This window comes from Parasteatoda tepidariorum, chromosome 10, assembly GCF_982258835.1.
Source record: "Parasteatoda tepidariorum strain Cologne lab strain chromosome 10, Ptep-v5.0, whole genome shotgun sequence".
In the NCBI taxonomy this organism is placed as follows: Eukaryota; Metazoa; Arthropoda; class Arachnida; order Araneae; family Theridiidae; genus Parasteatoda; species Parasteatoda tepidariorum.
The window spans coordinates 36,926,976-36,939,145 of NC_141764.1; the positions used below are offsets into that span (position 1 = coordinate 36,926,976).

At 28.0% G+C, this 12,170-nt stretch overlaps 1 protein-coding gene across 1 annotated transcript in view; it reads left to right on the forward strand.

Annotated features, from left to right (window-relative positions):
- LOC107445240 (uncharacterized) overlaps positions 1-12,170 on the forward strand; it is a 297,517-nt gene that overhangs the window by 271,861 nt on the left and 13,486 nt on the right. Inside the window, exons 4-7 of the mRNA XM_071184549.2 lie at positions 4,051-4,260; positions 8,844-8,960; positions 9,642-9,954; positions 11,165-11,518. Coding sequence (XP_071040650.2) covers positions 4,051-4,260; positions 8,844-8,960; positions 9,642-9,954; positions 11,165-11,518 — 994 coding nt within the window. The remainder of the gene's footprint in view (positions 1-4,050; positions 4,261-8,843; positions 8,961-9,641; positions 9,955-11,164; positions 11,519-12,170) is intronic.

The following is a 12,170-nucleotide window of genomic DNA, read 5'->3' on the forward strand; positions in this document are numbered from 1 at the left end:
CAACGAAAAGAAGTGCTTAGTTTAAACTTAATTTATAAGAGCCTGAGGCAAACATGAGTCCATCGTGCTCAAAATTTCTCAAGGCATTTATTGCAACGAGAATGACGGATATTAAAATCACTTTTTCCAAAAATAATATTTTACAGATTTATTTTACAAATTTTATTTTTTAGCAAACAAATATTTTATGCTTTTAAGGCTTTAAATTAAGAAAATGCATATTGCAGATGTATTACGCAAAGAATAGAAGTGCTTAGTTTAAACTTAATTTATAAAAGCCTGAGGCGAACATGAACCCATCGCGCTCAAATTTTCTCAAGGCATTTATTGCAACGAGAATGACAGATATTAAAAAAACTTTTTCTAGAAATAATATTTTGCAAATTTATTTCACAAATTTTATTTTTTTAACAAACAAATATTTTATGCTTTCAAGGCTTTAAATTAAGAAAATGTATATTGCAGATGTATTACGCAAAGAATAGAAGTGCTTAGTTTAAACCTAATATATAAAAGCCTGGGGCAAACATGAGCCCATCGTACTCAAAATTTCTCAAGGCATTTATTGCAACGAGAATGACGGATATTAAAACCACTTTTTCCGAAAATAATGTTTTACAGATTTATTTTACAAATTTTATTTTTTTAGCAAACAAATATTTTATGCTTTCAAGGCTTTAAATTAAGAAAATGCATATTGCAGATGTATTACACAACGAATAGAAGTGCTTAGTTTAAACTTAATTTATAAAAGCCTGAGGCAAACATGAGTCTATCGTGCTCAAAATTTCTCAAGGCATTTATTGCAACGAGAATGATGGATATTGGAACCGCTTTCTCCAGAAATTATATTCCCTATTTTATGATGCAGGTATTTATTATAAAGGGCTAGAAGGAAAGAAAACGAAATTTGAAACTTTTATATGTGTTTTTAACAAATCGGAAACTTAATTAAAAATTAATTAGCCTAAAGAAATTTACTTTGTTATGGCACAAAAAAGCTAATTATTTTCGAAAAATTACCCATGAAACCTAGTTAATTTAATTAAGAGTCAGAGGATTTCAAGAGCCAGAGGTTTCGAAACTTATTAACTTTGCAACAACCGAATCGAAAATTTCAGAGAAAACAAGATAGTTAAATAAAAATTATTCAGGCATCAATGTTTTATGTCACAGAACAAGTTAACGAACTCCGAAAGTATAATATTAACATTTAAATAAGTAATAACATTGTAATAATACATTAAACTGAAATATATTTGCATACCATAACATTTACTGTATCTAAAAGATTTCAGCACAACAATCACCCACTGCAAATCGAAATTATTACAAATTATGCATATCTTAAACACTGTCTCGCATGGTTTTAACAATTATCGCATGGTTTGAAACAATTATCGCATGGTTTTAAAAAATCAAAGATGTGGTCATTATATATAAATTAAAATTTTTTCACAACTAAAACAATGGGTTATTGGCGACATCCCTGAGGATAATCCGAAGACATGCCATCGCAATTTCGATCCTCTGCAGAGGGGGTGGCACCCCTGCTTTTGTAAGCGATGACCTGCGCGTGAAGTCGAGAACTTTACGGTCGAACAGTTTAACGAAGACCGATACCCACCACCCTCAGTCCCTACGCAAGCTTATCAGTGTGGTGCTCCACCCACTTACTGAGCACAACCAGTGATGCTTGACTTCAGTGTTCTGCTGAGAACCGTGTTTTTATGATCAGTCCACTGCAGGACAGGATTTTAGAAGAGATTGAAGAATTAGAATATTTAAATACAGTTGTGCTATGCATTCGACTTGGTTATCATTAAAGTTTCTATGCTCTATAAAAAAATGGAGAAGTCACCATTTTTATTATTATTATTGCTATTATTATTATTATTTTTATTCCGAAAATGGGAAAAATGTTATTCTTATTGTCCGCCTTAATTTGTGGAACCTTATGAGCAAACTATAACAACGCTAAAAAATGCAATGCTTACAAAATCATTGAATTCATTTACACAAACACACTGAATAAATTTTACGACAAAACAGCCTTCACTATTTTGCACATTTAACAAATCAAATCTTTCAAGAATAATAGTTTAAGGAAACCAAAAAAATAATGTCCATACTTCCTGTTGAACAATTTTTCATCTAGACATTACTTATATCCATCTTACTCTTCAATAGAAATACCAGTGTCTTTGTTCATTGTCTAAACTTGAAATTAAGATAAATGGTGACTAGACTTGAAAGCTTTTAACAAAATAGATTCGATAAAAATTTTAGAGCACTATTTCTTGTTACACTTGCTCTTTGATGTTGCAGATAAAGAATAGTTTTGGCGACAATGTAACAGTGCCTGGGTAGACAAGTTCTTTAAAACTATTTTTAGAAGGGAATAAGTTACTACAAGTTTAATCTAAAAGACCATTTTTCTCTAACAATGTATAAAATGTGGGATATTTATTGGAATTATAAGTAGTTGAGAAATAGATGAATGTTTCTTAATTTTGCATAACTTTTTGTTTTTAATTTAAAAATTGTAAATTTTTGTTTTATTTATAAATGAAAAATGTGACCTTGTTTCGATTTTTATAAAATGCATTCACTTTATATTTAACAATTTTTATTCGTTTGTCTTTTCCTTAAGCTTAACGATAAAACTTTATATATTTATTTTAGAATCTAGGCTTTTTCTGCACTTGGAAACTGTTTTACTCTGCCTGTTAAAGATCTCGAATAATGATTCATTTCATCATTAATTTCACCATTGAATTTCATCTTTGCATTTCATTTTCATAGAAATTTTTAATCATTTTGCTATTTTTTATTTTTGTTATTTGTTAATTAGCCTGGTTTTGATCCATTTGGTTCAATTTTAAACCTCACATGTTTTGCTACAAAATCTGTCCTTTTATTTCTTTTTAAGATTTGATGAGAGTGTCGACACATGTGTTGGTAATTAAAGCAATATTTCGGAATATTTTGTTTACTTCAGTATTTTTTATTTAAAAATATGAAGAACAACATATTTGCAATAAATGTTAACTAAACTAAAGGTTCTAGTGGAAACTCTGTTACGCAAAAATGCTCTAAACCAACTTTGATAATATGACTATATAGTCATTTACAAAGAATTTTTTTTTAAGTTTAAAAAAAAATTATTCTTCCTATAAGATACTCTTTCGTGCTATAAGGGTAAATTTAATTGCGAAAAAATGCCCTTAAATCTTGTCAGACAGAAATATCTGTTTACATTTTTTTTTTTAAATTTAAATGGCAAAATGCTATTATTAACAAGTTTTTCTACTCTGAAGCTGTGGGAAATTTTTATTGGAAAATAGCAGTTTTTAATTCGCCTTTAAAGTACCGACACTTTAGGTGAAACCGTATAACGCATTTAACCATAAAATATTATGCTTACAGTAATAATCATTTAAATAGAGTGATTCAGTCATTTTACAGTAATTATTGCTATAAGAATTAAAGTATAACAGATTTTTTGCTTCGCAACATGTTCCTATAAAAATGGATCCTATGGTAAAAAGTACCGGTACCATGAATGCCGGTACTCGTGAAACTCTTAAAATTGATCATACTACAGCGTATGCTCAATTTTGAGAGATTAAAATAATATTTATTATGTTAAAAGATATATTTATCAAATATATTTCATTCATCAATAATTATTAAAAAAAGTATTAAAGAAATGGAAACTAGGAAAAAGAGAGTTCTGTTAAATATCGAATAGAAAATAAGAGCCTTAATTGTTAAAAATGATAATACGAACGCTTTCGTGTTATGTTTCTTCTGAACTGTCACATTTTCGTCTTATGATTTTAATAATTTATTATTAAATGTGACTTCTTTTATATGCCAAACCAGTCTAACACTTCTTCCAGGAAAAAACTGTATTTTCATTCATAAATAATTTTTACTTGAAACTTGCCCTCTTTTTTAAAGTAACATATTCCAACCCTGATGTATTAACAAATGATCTTATCTTTATTAGAATTAATAAAGACAGTATTATCACTTTCTTTCTAGAACATCAGTTCCTGGTGCAGATAGCTCACGTTCCAGTAAAAAGCAAACTGGCAAGTGGGCCAGCTCGCCTGCATCTATTGGACTACATGTTCTGCCTTACAGCAGGTGTTCCGCCCAAACTCTTGGGAATTTGGCCACTTCGGGAGTTGCGAAGGTTTGGAGTTGTGGATGGAAAGTTCTGCTTCGAAGGCGGATCCAGATGTGGCAAAGGTATTCATTTCGTCTGTCAAAGTTTCAATTTAACGAAAGATACATGAATTGCTAAAATTCATATTGGCTTTTGCGTTAAAATATGTGTTAAAAGTTTCTTTTGTTTTGATAGCACCACCCATTTTTATTTTTATACTCTTTTTTTTTTATCATCTCAACTTACTGATTATCAAATTGTTATTTTTCAAATTATATTCTGTATATTTATATATATATATATATATATATATATATATATATATATATATATATATATATATATATATATATATATATATATATATATATATATATATATATATATATATGTGTATATATATATATATATATATATATATATATATATATATATATATATATATATATATATATATATATATATATATATATATATATATATGTGTGTATATATATATATATATATATATATATATATATATATATATATATATATATATATATATATATATATATATATATATATATATATATATATATATATATATATATATATATATATATATATATGTGTATATATATATATATATATATATATATATATATATATATATATATATATATATATATATATATATATATATATATATATATATATATATATATATATATATATATATATATATATATATATATATACATACATATATTTCTAATGGCAGATTATGAACAATTACAGCAGAAAACAAGTAAAAAGAAAGAGAGTACAGAGTACAAATAAATGCTGAAACAGAGTTCATTAATCTAATATATCGCTAGCCTCCCAATAACGCTCAGCGAGAAAAGTCTTCCATAGAGCAGAATAGTAAAGTAGAATGCCAAAATGCAGATCTTTTATCCACTGAAAAGTGTTACCAGATGCACCGCGAGAAGTTAGATCTACTGCGCACTCTGCACATACATATTAAATGTCGTAAAATTACTAAAAATTGCTTCTCGAAGACTTTTTGTCTAATTTTCAAAACTGAAAAAAATCTCTAAATTTAGAAGACCCAATGTAAAATACCAAAAAAAAAAATTTTTTTGAGGTTCATGGAAAAGGGTACCCTTAGATTTTTATGTGATGAAATATTTGCTAATTGTAATTTAAGCATACGAAATAGAATTTTCTTTCAAATCTTTCCTTAATTAAAGTAACCCCTTTTCGAAACAATCACCTGACTATATACTCGGCGTTTTATGGAAAAAGTTGTTCGAAATTTTAGAAACAATGTTATTTAAATTGTATTGAATCACCTCTCCACCGAGTTAATTTGACATATAATATTCTCTGATATTTTTGTAAAAATTGTGTGTATTTTTTAATTCAATAATCAAAATGTTTTGTAAAACACTCTTGTAATATATGTTTACCCATTTTTACGACCAATACTTGATACAAAAATGATTGGAAGTAGTTTTATAAGAGCAGCTTCGTTCATATTTCATTGGAGCATCATATTTTGAATGCTTTTTTATGTAAAAAGGCTTATTGAAATTAATAAAATGTTGCATTGAATCATTCAATCTGCAGAGTTTATTTCGCATTTTGTAATCTCTGACGCACTTGTTCAAATAATTCTTCTAAAAATCATGTATATTTTTCATTATATGATTCAATAATCTGAACTTTATAAGAACTTTTCGGACAGCGTGCTAAAAATACATCATAACAAGCATTTATGAGCAACAAATGTTCAATACAGAAATTATTGGAAGCAGTTTTATAAGTAACAGCTTTGTACATATAACATTGAAATACCATATTTTGCATATTTTTTATGAAAAAAGTATGTTTAGGTTAAGGAATTGTAGCATTGAATCACCCTTTACCCATAGTTTATTTTGAATTCACTGTTAAAAATTCCGGATCAAATTACAATTAAAAGTACTTGTACTTTGAGGGCAGTATCCGTGAAATTAATTTTTACTGTAAAATTTTATACCGCACTTTTTACTTGTAATATTTATTTAATTAATTACAGTCATTCAGTTATTTTACAATAAATATTACTATAACAATTGCTGTGCATAAGAATTTTTATTTCGTAACTCTGAGTGCCGATACTTTTTACCCGAATTTGATCCGGTACTTTTTACAGTATGCAGAATTCTCTGATGCCCTTGTTTAAATGATTCTTCCAAAAAATCGTGAGTACTTTTCCTAATTTGATTAAATAATCAAAACTTTGCAAAATAGTTTCCGATAGCGTACTAAAAATATATATTTACTCATTTTTACGGCCAATTTCTTATACAGAAATGGTTGAAAACATTTTTAAAAGTAATGACTTTTTTATAAGTAACAATGTATCATATTTTGCATGCTTTTTATGAAAAAAAGCTATTGAAAATAACTAATTACAGTGCACAAAAATATCTCCAAATTTGAATCTCCAGAAACCAAAGAAATAAATTATATTTCATATTAATAAAATTGTACATCTACTACTATATTATTAACAAACTTCCATATAGAAAGCAACTCTAAGCCATCCATCAACTTTTTCTTTCATGAATGGCAAGTAATATATGGTTTAATAATAATTCCTTATCTACTATTTACTCAGTTATTCATTTAACTTACTATATCTGTCTGATACATATTGATGAAGTCGTTAATGTCAATCCACCATGTCCATTAGTTATCCATTAGAATCTCTGAAATGTATAGATAATCTTTAAATGGAGCATGTGTCTAATATTTACGAGTTGTTCCATATATATCGACTTAATGTAACATAGAACAATGCCTTGGAATTCGCTTGTTCTATTCCCGGCTCGATGAATATTTAATTTGCTATCTTGATTAATTTATAAGACTCTATGGTTTAAATGATATATTAAACTTTATGGTTTAAATCAAGTCTAACTAATGCGTTACTTTGTTTAATTTCTAGTTTTCATTTTGTTACATATCAATCAAGAAGAAATATAAAATTAGTATTTAAAAAAGTATTTTAGGTATATATCTATATAATTGCTAAAAAAATTAATCTAATAACACATTCAGTTTTATGATTAATATCCTCAGGTCTTAAAATATATAAATATTTTCCTCCTATGTTTCAAAGTATGTTTCCTTTTTTCATATTATATTTTTAAGAAAATAAAAATTATTTTTCTATTTTTGAAACCACAATGAGAAGCGTGGGAATGAAAATAAGTAATTTCCAACGTCTAGAAAATAATTGCATTTTGTCTTACGCAATCTTTTTGTTGCAAATTGCTGAATAGCTTGCTTCTTCTCATTTTCAAACAAAACTATTTTTATGATAGTTAAAAAACTTAAGAATGTATTCGTTAAAAAAGCTATTAATAATTTTCATATATGTGGTGTTAGGAAAAGAAATAAGTTGAATTCAAAATAGATTTTTAATTAAATTTTATTCAATCGAATTTTTTCTTTTTTCGCATTTATCGTTAAAGTTATTTTACACAGAAAACTCGAAAACTGAAACTTATTTTCGCCTTCTGCTTAATGTCTTAAAATCAAAGTAAAATTATTGATTCAATGTTTCGAAATTCTTTTCATTGTATATTTTTCACCCTTTCAAGCCAACTTTAAATAAACATTTTTGATGTTGTCTTATTCTTAATCTTGTTTTAATCCTTGTTTTAAATTTTTTAAATGTTTTAATTTTCTAAACCAGTTTATCATCAATGTTCAGTGAAAATCTCAAAGAAAAAACAATTTTTTTCAAATTTCAGTATTATTTTATGTATTAGCAATTTTTGTTTGATAATCTATTATAAGCATAATGTATTTGCTGCAGTAATGAGTCTGATTTGTCCTTATCGCAATTCAGTTGCAAAAATCAAAGTACTCTAAGAGCTACAATATCGTGTCATGCACATTGCATTAATAAACATAAAATAGCTTTTTTATTCTCATTTACAAGTTTTTAATAGCTATACGCTTTATTTCTACCTCATGTTATAACAGTTGTCGTTTCACAACATATGTTTATATTTATTTAACTTACTGTGATATGGTTCGTGATCAATGATTAGATCTATTTTTCTGGATGTAAAATTAGTATAAAAAATTATGCATGGTGTTTCGTAATACTTAAACTTTACTTTCACTGAGAGAAATGTATGATTAAAACTACCGGAATCTGGTAAAATTTACCAAGCCTCTTACTGTACGTGAACACCAAAAACTCAGTAATTTTATCAAAGCGCATTAGTAATATTTTTGGTAAAATTAACAAAATATGATTTAATAATCTGCGATATAACTTGGTAAGTGTGGTAGAATTTGGTAAGTTTATCATGATACCCTAGATCAAGTCATAAAAACCAATTTTTCGGTTAAAATTACTTTTTATTTAAGAGTTTCTTTACAAAATGCGTGGAAAAACGAATTATAATTTTTAGAACCAAAATTTTCGGCAAATTGTTACCATTTGAATGGAGGAATTACCAAATAAATGGTTTAAATACCGTATATTTTTGGTTTTGTTACCACAGTAATGGTTGTATTTTTTTTCAGAAATAGTATTACCATACAGTACAGTAAAATTACCAGAATTCTTTTTTTCCGCGTTTTATCCTTTAAATGATTAAATATTACATTTCAGGTGAAGGTCTTCATGTATTGCTGACAAATCAAGCAAAGGATTTGGTTCAAGCTTTTGATATGGCTTCCAGAGGTAGACTTCCAGGCAAAAGAAAAGTTTCAGTCAGAAAAAATACAAGTATGATACAGAACAGGAACAAAATACCCTTTTTTATTTCTTCTTAATGTCACTTGTGTTAAGCTAAAAAAAATTCACCATTTATTTGCATTTACTTTTGCAATTTAAATAAAGGCAAACCACAAAGAATGTTAAATATGTTTTATTTCTAGCTATTTTGAAGGTTAGAATCATGTATTTGATTAAACCATTAAATAGTATTTTAAATTTGCATTATTGGCTTATATTCACATAGAAATATAAGTTATTATATTTTTCGAGTTAATGTAAACTGTAAGTGACTGATATAAGCAAGATGAGAAAATAATTTTTAAGAAGATAAACATTTACTAAGAGTGTTGAATCTCTCTCCTTGCTTCGAAAGTCGCTTTACTTATGAGGCAAACAATCAAAACGAAACAGTTAAGAGGCTACACGAATATTACCATGTCATATTACCATCATATTGTCATATTACCTTGAAAAAGTGGCATTCAACATCAATTAAATTGCTTATTTTTTTTCCAATGACTTTCCTAAAATGGTTTCGCTAAAGATAAAATCATATGCCTCACTTTACAAATATAAATATTAAGCGCATACAATATCAATATGAGTAATAAATTAATAAAAATTAATAATAAAATGAACTTCTTCAAGGTGAGGTATGTCGAAGTCTATAAATTATGTTTATACTTTCAGGTGGAGTTGATGGTAGTAGCCATTCATCTTTAGGAAATAAGCCTTGCAGTGGGATGGAAGCATCTGACAATGACAAAATTAATTCAGAGACTTGCAGTTCAGAATCTTCAACCAAACCTTTGCTCAGTTCCAGTTCTGATGGCAGTGATCCAGGCAAAGGCATACGACCCTGTCATTTTCATTACAGATGGCCATCTTGTATTGTACCATGCAGGACTGCTCGGGGTGACCTTGTTGGTGAGGATGGTAGTAAGACAATAGCAAGGTCTACGGTGGGCAGCCATGGTAGAGCATCTGATGGACAAATGCTGTGGTAATTTTCATTTTCAAATATAATGAAGGACTTCTTAAGCTTGGATTTAAATGGAATGTTATTATTAATATGATATTGCATTATGCGACAACATTAACTCAAGTCAACAAAGCGAGCTGTTCAAGTTATAAAAGAACACTATACAACTTTTATAGCGCCCAAAAATTTATTAGCTATCGTTGCATATAGGTTAAATTTTTTTTGTTCTCAATATCCTGGATGACCTTAGACTTTTATATTAAAATTTATGTGGCGATTTTATTTTTATTTTTTTTTGCATAACTCGACTTTAAGTTATTTTAACATGTTTCAGTGACGTTTTGTGAGTGTGTTATGTAGCTTATTCATTACATGCAGGGATAAGTATATAATATTTCTGTGTTGACCAGCAAGTGAGATTTCAATTCTAAAGGTACTTGATAGACTAAACATTTTACTCGTCACTATTCTCGTGGAAAAAATTAACAATTTTTAAAATATTAGCAAAAGTAGTATAAAGAACACACACGTCACTGCTCGTTTATAGGGCTGGCCCATTCATACATCCACAGATCATAATTTTGACCTGAACCAGAGAACGATCAATCTCCAATTCAGTACCCTCAGAGGTATTCAATTGCCATGAGAACTTGGAAGATTTTGTGATCCGACAGATTTAACGTGCACCAATCACCATTTACTAGACGGATAGTCATCAACCGAAAGGGATTGAACTCACGACCTCTTGGACCTTAGCCCAACTCGCTACCAACCAGGCTATTCCGGTCTGCCGTTCATTGTTCAGCTAAACGATTTGCTTGATGTTTTGCACAGAGTATATAAGGAAGTTTCTAAGCTTTCAACGATTTAGTAAAATACCTTAAAAAACTTAGATTTTCTTCAAGAATTTTATTAAGGACAAATTACTAAATTAAATTAGCTTACTTAGAGAGAAAATTTTGCAATTCTTGTAAGCTATACTTTTATTTTATTAGAAGACATCAACTCTAAACGAAACAAAAAAGTAGCTTTCTTATTCAAGACGAAATTCGAAAAAAAATTATTATAAACACAAAAAACTTCAAGACTTTTTAAACTTAATATGGTAAACAAACATAAAATGTTCGAGAATATAAAATTTTTTATGAAATTTTTCATGAAAAAAGTAAATAATTTTTCATGAAAAATAGTTTTGTCCTTTTCGATTATAATTGTTGTATTTTTCACACAGGGCTGTCGGTCACTGCCAAGGTTGCGGTGTCCATTATTGTCGAAGGAATGCCGCCACTCAAGATAAAGAAAACACTGCACCCGCCGGAGAAGGAGAACCTACCGGATTCACACCCCAGTGGACAATGGATTTGGGTATTGTATCCCCTTCCAAAGATGAAACCCAAGCCAATGTCCAGACTCGAAGTTGTACCAGAAATCGCACCAAGGCTTCGCCTCATGACAGATCTTCTCTCTGCTCTCAGAGTAGCCAAAGTAGCGGAACTAGTACAGGAAGCAACACCAGCTCTAGTAGTAGTAGTAGTATGTCCGAATATTCAGTGCCTAAAAATTGTTTAGAAGCTTTTTATGACAGGTACGAATTCACTATAAAGTTTACAAACTATTTAATCTCAATATGCATATATGTACACATTCTACGTATTTCATTGTTGCATATTCAATATCCACTACACTGTCAAACACGGGATGTCAAAATTAACTGCACCCTTAACTTAAAGATACACCAATTTATATGACTTCAAGGTGTTAATAATGCTTTCTTTTACTATATATACATGTTTTTTTTTCAATGACCATGGTTTTTAAACTAGTTTATTCTTTGTAAATCAGTAAAAAAGCATTACTAAGTATAGAACTATTAGTAAAAATCAAGTAACTCGACAGCTAAAGAGTTAAAATATTGTTGTTTTTTTTTACCGAAATGAATTTATCCAATTTTCTTGTTTATTCGAATTTATGTATCAAAAATGTAAAATAAAAACGAATATTTTACTATTGATTTCAACAAAACCTTCTTATTATTGAATTAATAATTAAGTAAAAAATTAATAATTTTTAATAATGAGAAAATTCGTTTTGTCTAAGAAACATAATAAATAAATTCTAAAAAAAGAAATTATTTAAAATATGGTTTTCAACTAATTCTGGTAATTAAACGTTCTACAGCCTTTATGTTTGAAAATTATTACTTATAAGGTATTTTATAATTGCATTTATATTTCTGT